Source organism: Astatotilapia calliptera, chromosome 2 (assembly GCF_964374335.1).
Source record: "Astatotilapia calliptera chromosome 2, fAstCal68.1, whole genome shotgun sequence".
Taxonomy (NCBI): Eukaryota; Metazoa; Chordata; class Actinopteri; order Cichliformes; family Cichlidae; genus Astatotilapia; species Astatotilapia calliptera.
In genome coordinates this window covers 30,816,271-30,833,799 of record NC_137423.1, presented here as the reverse complement: position 1 = coordinate 30,833,799, position 17,529 = coordinate 30,816,271, and the positions used below count along the sequence as shown (strand labels likewise).

Genomic DNA, 17,529 nt, shown 5'->3' with positions numbered 1-17,529 from the left:
GTCACTGTCCAAGGTGCTGAATCAGTGTCGGACTCGCGTTTTTTCACAAAATAGTACCTCATGCATGCACACAGGTTTTAATTTTTTTTTTTTTTAACCCAAATGACAAACCTGTATAGAACAGTCTGGTTCAGACAGTAAAAAAGTTAACATTTCAAAGTTGGCTAGATCATTATATAACTAACCTCTAGAGGAGAGTCTAGTTCATCCAGGATGCTCTTTTCACTCTGTATCCGCTGCATCGTTCCTGTAGAACTGGGGTCCATTATCAGCACGTTCTGACTACCAGCTCTGCCGAACTTACAGTCACTCTTTCTGGAGTCAGTCGTCCTGCACACCTCGTAATTGTACACATGGGGAAGAGTCCCTGTGCCCAAAGTGTCTGAGTAACGTGGTGGATAATATGGAATGACAGGGAGGTTGGAGTGGTACAGGATGCGAGACTGTCTCCACCTGTAGATTTTGACTGATATAATAACCACTAAACACGTGATGAAGAGGAAGGAAACTACAGCCAGAGCCAAGACTAAGTAAAAAGTCAGGTTGTCATTGTACTCCTTGTCTTGTGTCAACTCAGTGAACTCCGACAGCACTTCAGGGAAGCTGTCCGCCACCGCCACGTTAACAATGACTGTCGCAGAACGAGAGGGCTGCCCGTTGTCCTCCACTATGACAGTCAGTCTTTGTTTGACAGCATCTTTATCAGTGACTTGGCGGATAGTTCTGATTTCTCCATTCTGTAAGCCCACTTCAAACAGCGCCCTGTCTGTGGCTTTCTGCAGTTTATAGGAGAGCCAGGCATTCTGTCCAGAGTCCACATCAACAGCCACCACTTTCGTCACCAGATAGCCCACATCTGCTGAACGAGGCACCATTTCAGCCACCAGAGAGCCACCAGTCTGGACTGGGTACAGAACCTGAGGGGGGTTGTCGTTCTGGTCCTGGATCATTATTTTCACAGTCACGTTGCTGCTGAGTGGAGGAGATCCTCCATCCTGCGCTTTTACGCGGAAGTGGAAATCTTTGATCTGCTCGTAGTCAAAAGAGCGCACTGCATGGATGACTCCACTATCAGCACTAACCGACACATGCGAGGATACTGGCACTCCGTTAACGGAGGAGTCCTCTAGTATGTAAGAAACACGGGCGTTCTGGTTCCAGTCAGTGTCTGTGGCTTTGACTGTGAATATAGAGAGACCAGGTGTGTTGTTTTCTACAATGTAGGCCTCATATGAGCTCCTCTCAAAGACAGGTGCGTTATCATTAACGTCTGAGATCTGTAAGGTGAGAGTGACGCTGCTGGAGAGGGAGGGCACTCCCTCATCAGAGCAGGTCACAGTGATGTTATAATGAGGCGCAACTTCTCTGTCTAAAGCAACCTCTGTCAGCAAACTGTAAAAGCCATTGATGGTGTTCAGTATTTTAAAAGGAACGTCATCATTCATATTACACTTCACCTCTCCATTCCTGTCAGAGTCAGGGTCATTTACGCTTAGCATTGCAATTACAGTACTCTCAGGCGAGTCTTCTAAAATGGCATCTGACTTAGAGAGTATTTTCAGCTGAGGGCTGTTGTCATTCACATCAGTAACATCTAAGAGAATCTTACTTGAATCAGAGAGCCCACCATTGTCCGTAGCTTCTATATCTATTTGGAAGAGCTTCGTTTTTTCATAGTCTATTTGACCGATCACGATAACCTCTCCAGTTTTTCTATCAATCTGAAATAAATCTGATAAACGACGTTTGCTATTGGAAATTGCGTATGATATTTCCCCGTTAGAGCCTCCATCTTTGTCAGATGCTCTAACAGTTATAACGCTGGTTCCAGCCGGTGAATTCTCGGTTATTGTTGCTTTATATACTGGCTTAGTGAAAACTGGTGCATTGTCGTTTGCATCCAATACGTTAACAGTGATCTGCATTGTACCTGACATACGCGGCTGCCCACCATCCAGAGCAGTTAATAATAACAATATATGTTGTTCTTGCTCTCGATCCAGAGGCTTCTGTAGAATCATTTCCACCTTCTTACTCCCATCCGCTTGGTTCTCTAATTTCAGCGCAAAGTTTTTTGTTGGATTAAGGGAATAGCTCTGGAGACCATTTGTACCGATGTCAGCATCGATGGCTTTCTCCAGCACAAATTTAGACCCAATGATGGTTGACTCGCTGATTTCGAAGCGCTTTTCGCTCGATGCAAAGCTGGGAGCATTGTCATTAATATCTGTGATTTCTATTGTTATTCGAAACAGTTCAATCGGATTTTCCAGAATCATCTGTAAAAGTAAAGCACAGGGCGTCGTGTCGCCACACAGCGTTTCTCTGTCTATCCTTTCTTTTATAAGGAGGACACCACGGTCTCTATTCAGCTCAATATATTCGGCACTATCTCCAGAATGAACGCGCGCTCTGCCGGATTTCAGCCTTTTAATGTCTAAACCTAAATCCTGAGCCACATTACACACTAAAGACCCTTTCTCCATTTCCTCAGGAATGGAGTAACTGACCTGCCCGAACACCGAGGTGAGAAAGAAAACCAAGAAGAACAACAGTACTTGCCGCCTCATTGCTTTGCAGGGATAATCCTGTGTCCTTTTAATAAAACTGCAATCCACACGAATCATGATAATAATTCCCACCATATCTCAAACACAGTTTCAGCGAAAAAAGAATACGTTTTCGATCTCCGTAAGCGGTATTCCTTATAAAAGAGAACAGGCGGTTACTGTGCGTTTCATTGTCTACCAGTGTGCAAATCTAAAGGGGAGGTACAATTTTCAGCGTTGACGAATGCTGCCATACTCGGGCCAATAGCGGCCCTTTCTGTTCAACAGACCAAACAGCAAAATCTGGAATGAGGATGATGATGATGCTCATAGAAAACAAAAACAACAACTATTATTATTATTATTATTATTATTATTATTATTATTATTATTATTATTATTATTACTAGAAAACTTTAAAGCTATTAGATAATCTAACCTGTTACAGATTAGATTATATTACACAACTGACAATGTAACCATTTAAGTGTTTTAATAATTAAAACTAATGCGTCATACCTAATGCCTAATAGGTTCAAAGGTTAGTGACTTTATGTAAGCATATTCACTGGTGGGGTTGTGGCTCCTCCAACACCAACGGCCGTGGCAGGCTAAACATGAGGATACTGACTACACGCAACAATAAACACATAAAATGCACTTCTGAGCTATTTGTTCCTTTTATTCCACATTGTACTGTCCAAACCCACAACTCAGTACATTGGATCAAATGTATTACAAATGCAGAGACTGCACAATCAAACATGACTGCAACTGACAAAATATTACACCAATTGTTATGTCAAACTGCAACATCAGACTACGGCATCAACTAGTGCATTAAACTATACATCAAGCTGCGGTCAATAGAAAGTTTCCCGTAATGCTCACCCTACCTTTCTGCTCATCAAACAGCAGGTGCTGTGAACAGGTGAGTGCAACATTTATCATCTAATACACACCCATGAGTCACGCCCCACAACCGTGCACCAATACAGTGTGTGCACTTAAACCAACCCTCTTAATCCAAAAAAGGAAAGACTAACATATGGCTCCTACAGGTAGTAATGCTAAAACTTCAAAGACAAGCACATGGAGTCTGTACTGATTGACACTGACATGTGGTAACAAAACAAATAAGAAAGCACAAATGAACCTAGATACTGAAAAAGTCATAAGTTACTTGACAGATCGAAAACAGTGCAAAGATTCCAAAAGTATGAAATATCAGCATGTAAGTCTAACCTCTAGAGGAGAGTCTGGTTCATCCAGGATGCTCTTTTCACTCTGTATCCGCTGCATCGTTCCTGTAGAACTGGGGTCCATTATCAGCACATTCTGACTACCAGCTCTGCCGAACTTACAGTCACTCTTTCTGGAGTCAGTCGTCCTGCACACCTCGTAGTTGTACACATGTGGCAGAGTCCCTGTCCCCAAAGTGTCTGAGTAACGTGGTGGATAATATGGAATGACAGGCAGGTTGGAGTGATACAGGATGCGAGACTGTCTCCACCTGTAGATTTTGACTGATATAATAACCACTAAACACGTGATGAAGAGGAAGGAAACTACAGCCAGAGCCAAGACTAAGTAAAAAGTCAGGTTGTCATTGTACTCCTTGTCGTGGGTCAACTCAGTGAACTCCGACAGCACTTCAGGGAAGCTGTCCGCCACCGCCACATTAACAACAACTGTAGCTGAACGAGAGGGCTGTCCGTTGTCCTCCACTATAACAGTCAGTCTTTGTTTGACAGCATCTTTATCAGTGACTTGGCGGATAGTTCTGATTTCTCCATTCTGTAAGCCCACTTCAAACAGCGCCCTGTCTGTGGCTTTCTGCAGTTTATAGGAGAGCCAGGCATTCTGTCCAGAGTCCACATCAACTGCCACCACTTTAGTCACCAGATAGCCCACATCTGCTGAACGAGGCACCATTTCAGCCACCAGAGAGCCACCAGTCTGGACTGGGTACAGAACCTGAGGGGGGTTGTCGTTCTGGTCTTGGATCATTATTTTCACAGTCACGTTGCTGCTGAGTGGAGGAGAGCCTCCATCCTGTGCTCTTATGCGGAAGTGGAAGTCTTTGATCTGCTCGTAGTCAAAAGAGCGCACTGCATGGATGACTCCACTATCAGCACTAACGGACACATAAGAGGAGACTGGCACTCCGTTAACGGAGGAGTCCTCCAGTATGTAAGAAACACGGGCATTCTGGTTCCAGTCAGCGTCTGTGGCTTTGACTGTGAATATAGAGAGACCTGGTGTGTTGTTTTCTACAATGTAGGCCTCATATGAGCTCCTCTCAAAGACAGGTGCGTTATCATTAACGTCTGAGATGTGTAAGGTGAGAGTGACGCTGCTGGAGAGGGAGGGCACTCCCTCATCAGAGCAGGTCACAGTGATGTTATACTCAGAGGTTCTCTCTCTGTCTAAATCACTGTCTGTTACTAAACTGTAGAAATTATTAGATGCTGACTTAATAGACAAATGTGTATTATCATTGATAAAACAGTGGACTTTACCGTTTTCATTTGAATCTGGGTCTTGAACATTCATCATCGCAACAACAGTGTTAGGTTTAGAGTGTTCAGATATCATATTTGATTTTGACATTATATTAATCGTTGGCTTGTTGTCGTTTATATCCACCACTTCAACGATAACTTTGCACGAATCTGTAAGTCCACCATCATCACTTGCACGTATGTTAATATGGTAATTTCGTGCATTTTCATAATCAATTTTTCCAATTAATTTTATTTCTCCGCTTTCTTCATGTATCTGAAACAAGGCATGCGCTTGATCTAAACTGTTTGTAATGGAATATTTTATTCTACCATTTGATCCATGATCTGCATCTGACGCACTAACACTCGTGACAACTGTCCCTTCCGGGGCGTTTTCAAAAACAGTGGCTGTGTAGGTGGACTGCGTGAAGACAGGCGCATTATCATTAACATCTAATACCGTGATGAAAATTCGAATTGTACCTGACATTTGCGGATCTCCGCCATCAAAGGCTGTTAGAACTAGTGATATCGACTCTTCCTTTTCTCTGTCAAGAGGCTTCTGTAAAATCATTTCAGCCTTTTCCGTTCCACTACCTTGACTGTCCCCTTTCAGTACAAAATTATCGGTAGGTTTAAGCTCATATTTCTGAAGACCATTTTTGCCGACATCAAGATCAATTGCTCTGTCCAGAACAAATTTTCCTCCGATTACAGCAGATTCACTGATTTTAAAGGTTACCTCGCTTTTCTCAAAGGTGGGGGGGTTGTCATTTATGTCTATAATCTCGACTGTGACACTGTAAAACTCCATAGGGTTTTCTAAAATGATCTGAAAATGTAAAGCACAAGGTGTTGTCTGCCTGCAAATCGCTTCTCTGTCGATCCTCTCTTTGATTAGAAGAAGTCCGCGTTCCCCGTTTAGCTCAATATATTCCACACCGTCTCCCGTATAAACGCGAGCTCTTCCAGATTTCAGTCGTTTTGTATCCAAACCCAAATCCTGGGCAATATTACCGACTAAAGAGCCACTCGGCATCTCCTCGGGAATAGAGTAGCTGATTTGGCCGATGACTGGACCGAGATAAAAGACCAAGGAAAACAACAGCGCTTGCCATTTCATTGTTCTGTTCGAACTGTTCCCCTGGAAAATTAGCAGGAAAAAACTATTATCCACAATTACCGAATGTCCCTTACAGGTGATAAAACACAGACATCACTCCGAAACCATTTGAATCGGTTAAAGAAAGGTTGAAAACGGCTCTAGTTAAAATGATCTCCGACGTTTGAACACGACGTCTTTCTCTCTGTGATATCATTATGGCGAGCGAGGTTTCTCTTTAAATGTGCCCTGAAATATCAACACACTGGCCAACAGCGGCCCTACGAGTACATAATTAGGAACTACAGAAAACGCCTGGGAAACTAAAGGAAAAGCCTGTTGTGCACGAAGGCTTATTGTTTTTACAAATACCAGGATAACACAGCCCATAAAAGAGTTAACGTCTGCAACACTAGAGAATACTAGTTCCCTTATAAAGTATTTTAGTTGAACAGATAACAGAGTCTATATTCTTTACGTATACCACTGAACTGAACTATTAAGTCATGATGATATGTGACGAGTTGCTTAAAAATACTGTCACAAATTCAACAAAGCGAAATACATGACATAGATAGCTCCCCCACCCCCGCCAAGTTTATATTGAGTTACAGTCTTTCGACGTGTCTTGGCAAAAAGAGACGAAACGATTTATGTTCAAATTTTACACCATCACCAATAACTAAACGTCAAATACTAACATACCTTCACATGTTGACAAAACATCAATACGTTAAGATAGACACCCATTGTCAAAAGCGATGGAACAAGTAACGTGCCTCTGTCCATGGTGCTGACTCTTGACTAGCGCTAGTTGGTTCTTAGTAAAAACTATGAGGAACAGAAAAAAAAGTTTACGCTTCAAAATTGGCAAGATCATTATATAACTAACCTCTAGAGGAGAGTCTGATTCATCCAGGATGCTCTTTTCACTCTGTATCCGCTGCATCGTTCCTGTAGAACTGGGGTCCATTATCAGCACGTTCTGACTACCAGCTCTGCCGAACTTACAGTCACTCTTTCTGGAGTCAGTCGTCCTGCACACCTCGTAATTGTACACATGTGGAAGAGTCCCTGTCCCCAAAGTGTCTGAGTAACGTGGTGGATAATATGGAATGACGGGCAGGTTGGAGTGGTACAGGATGCGAGACTGTCTCCACCTGTAGATTTTGACTGATATAATAACCACTAAACACGTGATGAAGAGGAAGGAAACTACAGCCAGAGCCAAGACTAAGTAAAAAGTCAGGTTGTCATTGTACTCCTTGTCGTGGGTCAACTCAGTGAACTCCGACAGCACTTCAGGGAAGCTGTCCGCCACCGCCACGTTAACAACAACTGTAGCTGAACGAGAGGGCTGCCCGTTGTCCTCCACTATAACAGTCAGTCTCTGTTTGACAGCATCTTTATCAGTGACTTGGCGGATAGTTCTGATTTCTCCATTCTGTAAGCCCACTTCAAACAGCGCCCTGTCTGTGGCTTTCTGCAGTTTATAGGAGAGCCAGGCATTCTGTCCAGAGTCCACATCAACAGCCACCACTTTCGTCACCAGATAACCCACATCTGCTGAACGAGGCACCATTTCAGCCACCAGAGATCCACCAGTCTGGACTGGGTACAGAACCTGAGGGGGGTTGTCGTTCTGGTCCTGGATCATTATTTTCACAGTCACGTTGCTGCTGAGTGGAGGAGAGCCTCCATCCTGCGCTTTTACGAGGAAGTGGAAATCTTTGATCTGCTCGTAGTCAAAAGAGCGCACTGCATGGATGACTCCACTATCAGCACTAACGGACACATATGAGGAGACTGGCACTCCGTTAACGGAGGAGTCCTCCAGTATGTAAGAAACACGGGCATTCTGGTTCCAGTCAGCGTCTGTGGCTTTGACTGTGAATATAGAGAGACCAGGTGTATTGTTTTCTACAATGTAGGCCTCATATGAGCTCCTCTCAAAGACAGGTGCGTTATCATTAACGTCTGAGATCTGTAAGGTGAGAGTGACGCTGCTGGAGAGGGAGGGCACTCCCTCATCAGAGCAGGTCACAGTGATATTATATTGCGAAGCCATTTCTCTGTCTAAAGCAACCTCCATAACTAGGGTATAAAACCCATTTATAGTAGTCTGTATTTTGAAGGGAATGCTATCATTTATATCACACACAACATTCCCGTTATTCTCGGAATCTGGATCGTTTATGCTTAACATAGCAATTACAGTATTTGTTGGTGAGTTCTCTGATATGGACTCTGATTTAGAAACGATGTTTATTTGAGGACTATTGTCATTTACATCAATGAGATCAACTATCACTTTCGCTGAATCAGAGAGCCCACCGCTGTCTACAACTTCAATATCAATTTGATAAGAGTTTGCTTTTTCATAATCTATTTCCCCGACTAGGATAATTTCACCAGTCTTTGGATTGATATTAAACAGTTCAGATAGAACACGTTTGCTTGTAGATATCAGATATGATAATTCTCCGTTTGAACCGATGTCTTTATCAGATGCACTTACAGTTGTAACACTGGTGCCTTTAGGAGAATTTTCCTGCAGTTTTGCTCTATATAACGGTTTGGCAAATGTCGGTGCATTATCATTCACATCTAATACAGTGACAAATATCTGCATTGTCCCTGACATCTGCGGCTCTCCTCCATCCATAGCAGTTAACAGCAGGGACATATAATCCTTCTTTTCTCGGTCTAAAGGCTTCTGTAGAGCCATTTGCACCTTTTTACTGCGGTCTGGCTGACTTTCTAGTTTTAATACAAAATGATCACTTGGAGCAAGTGAGTACTGTTGTAAACCATTCATCCCTATGTCGGAATCTAATGCTTTCTCTAACACGAATTTCGATCCTATCACAGCGGACTCACTAATTTCAAAACGTTTTTCTGAATTGGTAAACGTGGGGGTATTATCATTTATGTCCGTAACCTCCACTGTTACACGAAACAGTTCCATTGGATTTTCCAAAATTAGCTGGAAATGTAAGGCACAAGGCGTCGTCTCTCCGCATAAAGCCTCTCTGTCTATCCGCTGCTGGACAAGCAGGACCCCCCTTTCTTTATTCAGCCCGATGTATTCTACACCGCCGCCCGTGTAAACGCGAGCGTTACCTGATTTCAACCTTTTAAGATCTAAACCTAAATCATGAGCTATGTTTCCAACTACAGAGCCTTTGGCCATTTCTTCGGGAATGGAGTAGCTGACCTGCCCGAGCACGTATTTGAGACATAGGGCTGAGAGAAACAACAGTACTTGCCGTCTCATTGTTCTGCACGACCCGATTTCCGTTCCTTCTCCACTAAAAAAAGAAGCATTTGTCATGGAGAGAATATGAAGACAGAAAAAAAATCGTTCGCATTCCAATTATAAGAATCAAACGGTGTAAGCAGGTATAGAATTCCTTGCAGTGCTTCTTATAAACCCGAACAGTCTTTCTGTCTGTACGTCGAATATTTCCACGCAAAAGGGAAGACACAGAGGAATAAAAAACATCCAGCCAAATCGCAACACCCTTGCCAACAGCGACCCTTTGAGTTAAAAATACAAATTACAACATTCATTCTCAAAAACAATGAATTCAGTGTAAAGCCACGCTATTAAGGCTCATCTAAACCTCGAGTATCCTAAATTTAAAGATTTTAGGATATCTGCAGCTTACAGCATATATCGTTTAATTATATATTGAAACATCTTAGTAAAAAATTACATTGTGCAATTACAAAATAAATATATCCTAAATTAAAGCTGACACGAATTACAGAAATTAAGTCCAGTCTTAATGAAAAGGACTCTGGAATGCTGAAGTTGAAAAATTAAGGTGTCGCTGTCTGTGGTGCTGAACTGCGATGTAAGTTGATAAAAACTTTGCAACGCATCAACGCTAAAAGATACTGGTTATGTTTAAAATTGTAACTGTAACTGATGTAGTTTCCTAACATCTAATGGAATGTCTGTCTATTTACCTCCAGAATATCATGAAGCATAAAAGGCAGAAAAAAAAACATGTATCATTTCATGAGGCTAACCTCTAGAGGAGAGTCTGGTTCATCCAGGATGCTCTTTTCACTCTGTATCTGCTGCATCGTTCCTGTAGAACTGGGGTCCATTATCAGCACGTTCTGACTACCAGCTCTGCCGAACTTACAGTCACTCTTTCTGGAGTCAGTCGTCCTGCACACCTCGTAATTGTACACATGTGGCAGAGTCCCTGTCCCCAAAGTGTCTGAGTAACGTGGTGGATAATATGGAATGACAGGCAGGTTGGAGTGATACAGGATGCGAGACTGTCTCCACCTGTAGATTTTGACTGATATAATAACCACTAAACACGTGATGAAGAGGAAGGAAACTACAGTCAGAGCCAAGACTAAGTAAAAAGTCAGGTTGTCATTGTACTCCTTGTCGTGGGTCAACTCAGTGAACTCCGACAGCACTTCAGGGAAGCTGTCCGCCACCGCCACGTTAACAACGACTGTAGCAGAACGGGAAGGCTGTCCGTTGTCCTCCACTATAACAGTCAGTCTTTGCTTGACAGCATCTTTATCAGTGACTTGGCGGATAGTTCTGATTTCTCCATTCTGTAAGCCCACCTCAAACAGCGCCCTGTCTGTGGCTTTCTGCAGTTTATAGGAGAGCCAGGCATTCTGTCCAGAGTCCACATCAACAGCCACCACTTTAGTCACCAGATAGCCCACATCTGCTGAACGAGGCACCATTTCAGCCACCAGAGAGCCACCAGTCTGGACTGGGTACAGAACCTGAGGGGGGTTGTCGTTCTGGTCCTGGATCATTATTTTCACAGTCACGTTGCTGCTGAGTGGAGGAGAGCCTCCATCCTGCGCTTTTACGCGGAAGTGGAAATCTTTGATCTGCTCGTAGTCAAAAGAGCGCACTGCATGGATGACTCCACTATCAGCACTAACGGACACATACGAGGAGACTGGCACTCCGTTAACGGAGGAGTCCTCCAGTATGTAAGAAACACGGGCATTCTGGTTCCAGTCAGCGTCTGTGGCTTTGACCGTGAATATAGAGAGACTTGGTGTGTTGTTTTCTATAATATAGGCCTCATATGAGCTCCTCTCAAAGACAGGTGCGTTGTCATTAACGTCTGAGATCTGTAAGGTGAGAGTGACGCTGCTGGAGAGGGAGGGCACTCCCTCATCAGAGCAGGTCACAGTGATGTTATAGTTAGAGGCTCTCTCTCTGTCTAAATCACTGTCTGTAACTAGGCTAAAGAACTTTTTAGATGTTGATTTGATCAGAAATGGCACATGTCCTTCGATATTACATGCTACTTTGCCATTTTCACCAGAGTCGGGATCTTGAACATTGAAAATTGTTACAACTGTTTCTGGCCTTGAATTTTCTGATACGGAATTTGTTTTAGACATTATATTAATAGATGGGTGATTATCGTTTATGTCGGTTACTTCAACAAGAATTTTAGCTGAATCTGTTAGCCCCCCATCATCACTACCCTGTATATGTATTTCATAGAGCTGTGCCTTTTCATAATCAAGGTTTCCAGTTAGGGATACCTCACCACTTTCTTCGGCAATGTGAAACATTACAGGGACACCGTCTAACGTGTTTGTTATTGAATAAATAACCTTCCCATAAGAACCTTCATCTGCATCTGTAGCACTAACAGTACACAAAATTGCACCCTTTGCAGCGTTCTCCATTATAGTGACCTTATAGACTTCCTGCGTAAATACTGGAGCATTGTCGTTGGCATCTAGCACGGAAATTTCTATTCGCACTGTTCCCGACAGCTGAGGCTCACCACCGTCAGCAGCTGTGAGAATTAAAGAGAGATGCTGTTGCGCCTCTCTGTCTAGATGTTTCTGCAGCACCATCTCCACCTTCTTACTCCCGTCTTGCTGATTTTGGAGTTTTAGATTAAAACTGTCCGTAGGTTGTAGCGAATAACTCTGCAATCCGTTCACACCTACGTCTGGATCCATTGCTCGCTCTAGCACAAATTTTGCTCCAATCACAGCCGACTCACTAATCCTAAATTTTATTTCATCCTTTTTGAAGCTCGGAGCATTGTCGTTAATGTCGTTAATTTCGACAGTAACGGTATAGAATTCAATCGGGTCTTCGAGTGTAATTTGAAGATGTAAAGCACAAGGTGTCGTCTGCCCGCAGAGCGTCTCTCTGTCAATTCTTTCTCTAACAAGCAGGACGCCTCTGTCTTTATTCAGCTCGACGTATTTTCCATTGTCTTCTGTATATATACGCGCCTTACCCGATTTTAGTCTCTTTACATTTATACCTAAATCCTGCGCTATATTACCAACTACAGAGCCTTTTGACATTTCCTCAGGAATCGAGTAAGCGACCTGCCCGAAAACTGTGCCGAGGGAAGAGACCGACACAAACAACAGTACTTGCCATCTCATTGTTCTGCCCGACATTTTCTCTTCGTTAAAAGCTGGAGAAAAAAGCCTGCTGTACTCAAAAGCGCCTGGTTTTCCCGAATAGATAGTACTCCAGAGGAAAACTGATTCTGTCCGCGTTTCTTGAACTCGAAATAAATAAACCACAGCGCGGATATCTCCAGTGTTTATCAGCTACGCCTGTGTGCTGCATGTGCGTCTCTTTCTGTGTTTAACGTATCAAATGAAGGGAAATTCTCTACACTAGTCAACAGCGGCCCTGAGAGTCCAAATATGTGCACTGCAGAAAATTACAACATCAGCTAGCAGGTCCAAAGTGAAAAAAATAAATAGGAGTTTAATTCATTACACAATAATAAAATATTTGTCTAGGGTACTTATAACTCAAATACAAAATAATACAGAGGACAACCTCCCCACCTGCCTTGACATCTTATTCTGAAGGGTATATTTTGATTATTGTACAATGTCAAGTCATCTTTAATGACACAATACACTTTCCCTTGTAATATGACATGAGATTCTAAGGAACAGTAAAATAAGGTAAAGATCTAGTAACAATATATATCTGAAGTAAAGAGAACTTTATAAAAAAGATTACAAAAGTGATAGGGTGTATTTCTTTACCTGTTACACTTGCACCTTTTAAAATCTTCCTGTATAGATAGTGATTTGTGATAAAGCTGTCAAACACAAAATTACTTTAACCATGAAGTAAGGCTCCAAAATGATAAATACAGATAATGGAAAAAATGTAGTGATTACAAAGGAAAAAAAGGCCATTTTTTGCAAGTAATCATTCTACTTCAAGGGCTTTCCTGATCAATGAATGTGTATGCAGTTCCTGCTAAAACACACCAGGGTGGAGACAGCTTTAGAAGAAGCACAAGACATAAACTGGTAATTATTTGATGAAGTTAATCTTCTCCTTTAGTAAACAATAAGAATAAGTAGTAATTTTCAAAACTGCATTGCACAGATCTCAGATGAAAGTAATTATTTGCTTAACACAACTTGAAAAGTATAAGTTTTCTGGAAGAAAAATTAAAACCAAGTGGGAGAATAGGTGATGATTAGCTTGTAATAAATAGTTTAAGTCTAAAAAGTATCAAAGGGAAGACCACCAGTAGACATTTTGTTGCTTCTGGTGTTCCAAGCTGCCTGCTTTAATTTTTTGATCATAGTGTTTTAAGTTTTGTTTCAATAGTTAACTAAAGCTTGTTGTTAAAAAGTTGCTTTCAGAGCCGAAAGTTGCACTCTACTGCAATGTAAACAGTGCTGGTAGACATTTCAGTGAAACACAATCTGCAACTACAATGTTCCAAATACTTAAAAGGTTAACATATTATTGAATAATTGTCAATAATTAATCCTGCTTTCTTGAAAAAAAGTGCTGGAACAGGATGCTGATTATGGAGACTCTTTTCATATACTTAAACTAAAACTAAATTAGGGCTAAGATGACTTTGTTAGGTTTAGATAAAAAAGGGGGAACACATATAGATTATGGGATGAAAGGCTGATTCTGTTAAAGTGCAGAAGTGGTTTAATGAACAGTGAATTGTCATGGAAGAAATAAAATGTGCATTGCTAGCTCTCTGATAACCTCCAGAATACCATGCATGCAAAAATAACAGGCATTTAAAATCATTTGTAATTTCATGAGGCTAACCTCAAGAGGAGAGTCTGGTTCATCCAAGATGCTCTTTTCACTCTGTATCCGCTGCATCGTTCCTGTAGAACTGGGGTCCATTATCAGCACGTTCTGACTACCAGCTCTGCCGAACTTACAGTCTCTCTTTCTGGAGTCAGTCGTCCTGCACACCTCGTAATTGTACACATGTGGCAGAGTCCCTGTCCCCAAAGTGTCTGAGTAACGTGGTGGATAATATGGAATGACAGGCAGGCTGGAGTGATACAGGATGCGAGACTGTCTCCACCTGTAGATTTTGACTGATATAATAACCACTAAACACGTGATGAAGAGGAAGGAAACTACAGCCAGAGCCAAGACTAAGTAAAAAGTCAGGTTGTCATTGTACTCCTTGTCGTGTGTCAACTCAGTGAACTCCGACAGCACTTCAGGGAAGCTGTCCGCCACCGCCACATTAACAACGACTGTAGCTGAACGAGAGGGCTGCCCGTTGTCCTCCACTATAACAGTCAGTCTTTGCTTGACAGCATCTTTATCAGTGACTTGGCGGATAGTTCTGATTTCTCCATTCTGTAAGCCCACTACAAACAGCGCCCTGTCTGTGGCTTTCTGCAGTTTATAGGAGAGCCAGGCATTCTGTCCAGAGTCCACATCAACCGCCACCACTTTCGTCACCAGATAGCCCACATCTGCTGAACGAGGCACCATTTCAGCCACCAGAGAGCCACCAGTCTGGACTGGGTACAGAACCTGAGGAGGGTTGTCGTTCTGGTCCTGGATCATTATTTTCACAGTCACGTTGCTGCTGAGTGGAGGAGAGCCTCCATCCTGCGCTTTTACGCGGAAGTGGAAATCTTTGATCTGCTCGTAGTCAAAAGAGCGCACTGCATGGATGACTCCACTATCAGCACTAACGGACACATACGAGGAGACTGGCACTCCGTTAACGGAGGAGTCCTCAAGTATGTAAGAAACACGGGCGTTCTGGTTCCAGTCAGCGTCTGTGGCTTTGACTGTGAATATAGAGAGACCTGGTGTGTTGTTTTCTACAATGTAGGCCTCATATGAGCTCCTCTCAAAGACAGGTGCGTTATCATTAACGTCTGAGATCTGTAAGGTGAGAGTGACACTGCTGGAGAGGGAGGGCACTCCCTCATCAGAGCAGGTCACAGTGATGTTATATTCGGATGCTCTCTCTCTGTCTAAATCACTGTCTGTTATAATGCTGTAGAAGCTATTTGATGTACTCTCAATATTAAAAGGTACATTGTCATTTAGGAAACATTTAACTACTCCATTATCGTCTGAATCAGCATCATGCACGTTCATAACTGCAACAACGGTTTTTAAGGTGGAATCTTCTGGAACCGATTGAGTAGTCGACATTAAATCTATTATTGGGCTATTATCATTTACATCAGTAATATCAAAAATAATTTTACACGAGTCACTGAGTCCACCCTGATCTTTGGCTTTAATATTGAGCTGATAATGTTTCGATGTTTCATAATCTACATTTCCGATCAACCGCACTTCCCCGCTTGTCTCATGTATTTCAAATAAATCAAAAATTCCATCAATGTTATTTGATATCGAATATGTTACGAAACCATTTGTTCCTTCATCTTTATCGGTGGCTGTAACAGTAATCAGTTGAGTTCCTCTTGGAGAATTTTCCATTAAACTACTTTTGTACGTTGACTGTGTAAAAACAGGTGCGTTGTCATTGGCGTCTAATATAGTTACATGAATTTGCACTGTCCCCGAGAGCTGAGGTTCACCTCCGTCGACGGCTGTTAGTGTAAGAGTCAGTTGCTCCTCTTTCTCTCGATCAAGAGGTTTTTCCAAAACCATCTCTACTTCTTTCCCCCCATCAGTGTTGTCGTTGAGTTTCAAAGCAAAATTATCTGTTGGGTTAAGGGAGTAGCTTTTAAGCCCATTTATTCCAACGTCAGAATCCAGTGCTTTCTCTAATATAAATTTTGACCCCTTTACAGCCGACTCGCTTATTTCAAATACCATATCTTTCATTTTGAATATAGGGGCGTTGTCGTTTATATCTGTTATTTCTACAGTAACACGGTAGAACTCGATAGGATTTGCCAAAATCATTTGAAAGTGTAAAGCACAGGGAGTCGTTTGTTTGCATAAAGCCTCCCTGTCGATTCTCTCCTTGATAAGAAGCACCCCCCTTTCTTTATTCAGCTCAATGTATTCAGCGCTGTTTCCAACATGCAAGCGAGCTTTTCCCGTTTTCAACCGTTTTAGGTCCAAACCTAAATCTTGTGCTATCTTACCGACTAACGAGCCTTTTGACATTTCTTCTGGAACAGAATAGCTTACCTGCCCGAACACATAACAGAGAGAGAGCATTGAGAAAAACAGTATCACTTGCCATTTCATTGTTTCGGTCCAACGGCTTTGTAATATCATGACGAATCAAAGCAATCGAGAAAAAGAGCTAAATTCCACACACAGCCGGAGTAAAAATGAAAAAGCCACACAATAAAGGTCGATCAAAAAAACCGACTGCTAAAATGTCCGTGTAGGCTATATTATTCTCGGAAACCTGAAATGTCTACTGTGTCGACAATACTTCCTCCGATCTAAATTATCTGGGAGGTGCTGCTGTAATCAGCAGCAAAACTACCACAGACTAGCCAACAGCGTCTCTAGGAGTACAAAACATGACACTACACTACACTGATTTATGACAAGAAAATCAGTGCAAGGTTAAACAAATATTTGAGGTTTGAAAAACAAGCAAACAGACAAAAAATAGTACTGCTAAACCCAACTCGTCGAAGACAATTAAAAAAAAATACTGAAATTGTTTAAAAAAGAAAAACAGAAGGGAAAACGCAGTGACTACGTTTAAAATTTAAAAACAAATAAAAAACCCTCTGGTCTTCAAGCTATTTGTTTTTTTTAGATGTCGGATAGTAGTCAGAACGGCACCACCACGACCAAAAAAGAGAAATAAAAGAAAAAAGAAAGAGAGAAAAAAAAAATCAAAAACATAAACACTTAAAATAAGTACATATATAAGTACATACTAGTGCGCCATTGTTCCCTAGGGAAGGAAATCATAAAGAAATGAAATAAATTCTGCATGTTTGGGGTTCAGGCAGAAAGGTTCTTATTTCCGCTGTCTGTGGTGCTGAAAATGATCACTACGACAGTATTGAACGTTGATGCGCAAATTTTAACTAACATTTTATATTATTTTAATTTTAATTGTAAAGCTTAAAAAACACATTTTTATGTTTTTTTTTTTTTTTTTTTTTTACAACAGAA

General features: G+C 41.9%; 4 protein-coding genes across 31 annotated transcripts in view; all 4 read right to left on the bottom strand.

Moving 5' to 3' along the window:
* Positions 1-17,529, bottom strand: part of LOC113036849 (protocadherin gamma-C5-like) — a 271,126-nt gene that overhangs the window by 81,402 nt on the left and 172,195 nt on the right. Inside the window, exon 1 of one of the 28 annotated variants that reach the window (XM_026193528.2) lies at positions 14,251-17,509. The exons of 26 other annotated variants lie outside the window; for them this stretch is intronic. In XM_026193528.2, coding sequence (XP_026049313.2) covers positions 14,251-16,665 — 2,415 coding nt within the window. In that variant the 5' untranslated portion in view covers positions 16,666-17,509. Of the gene's footprint in view, positions 1-14,250; positions 17,510-17,529 lie in introns of those variants that run through there. One more of the 28 variants, XM_080288523.1, reaches the window with a different exon arrangement.
* LOC145420038 (protocadherin beta-16-like) lies at positions 13-2,774 on the bottom strand. The gene has a single exon (XM_080288763.1). The coding sequence runs from the start codon at positions 2,643-2,645 to the stop codon at positions 165-167; it is 2,481 nt and encodes an 826-aa protein (XP_080144889.1). The 5' UTR covers positions 2,646-2,774; the 3' UTR covers positions 13-164.
* Positions 3,214-7,028, bottom strand: LOC113037354 (protocadherin gamma-A11-like). Its single transcript, XM_026194341.2, has one exon. The coding sequence runs from the start codon at positions 6,177-6,179 to the stop codon at positions 3,777-3,779; it is 2,403 nt and encodes an 800-aa protein (XP_026050126.2). The 5' UTR covers positions 6,180-7,028; the 3' UTR covers positions 3,214-3,776.
* LOC113037274 (protocadherin gamma-A11-like) lies at positions 9,987-14,218 on the bottom strand. The gene has a single exon (XM_026194182.2). The coding sequence runs from the start codon at positions 12,594-12,596 to the stop codon at positions 10,179-10,181; it is 2,418 nt and encodes an 805-aa protein (XP_026049967.2). The 5' UTR covers positions 12,597-14,218; the 3' UTR covers positions 9,987-10,178.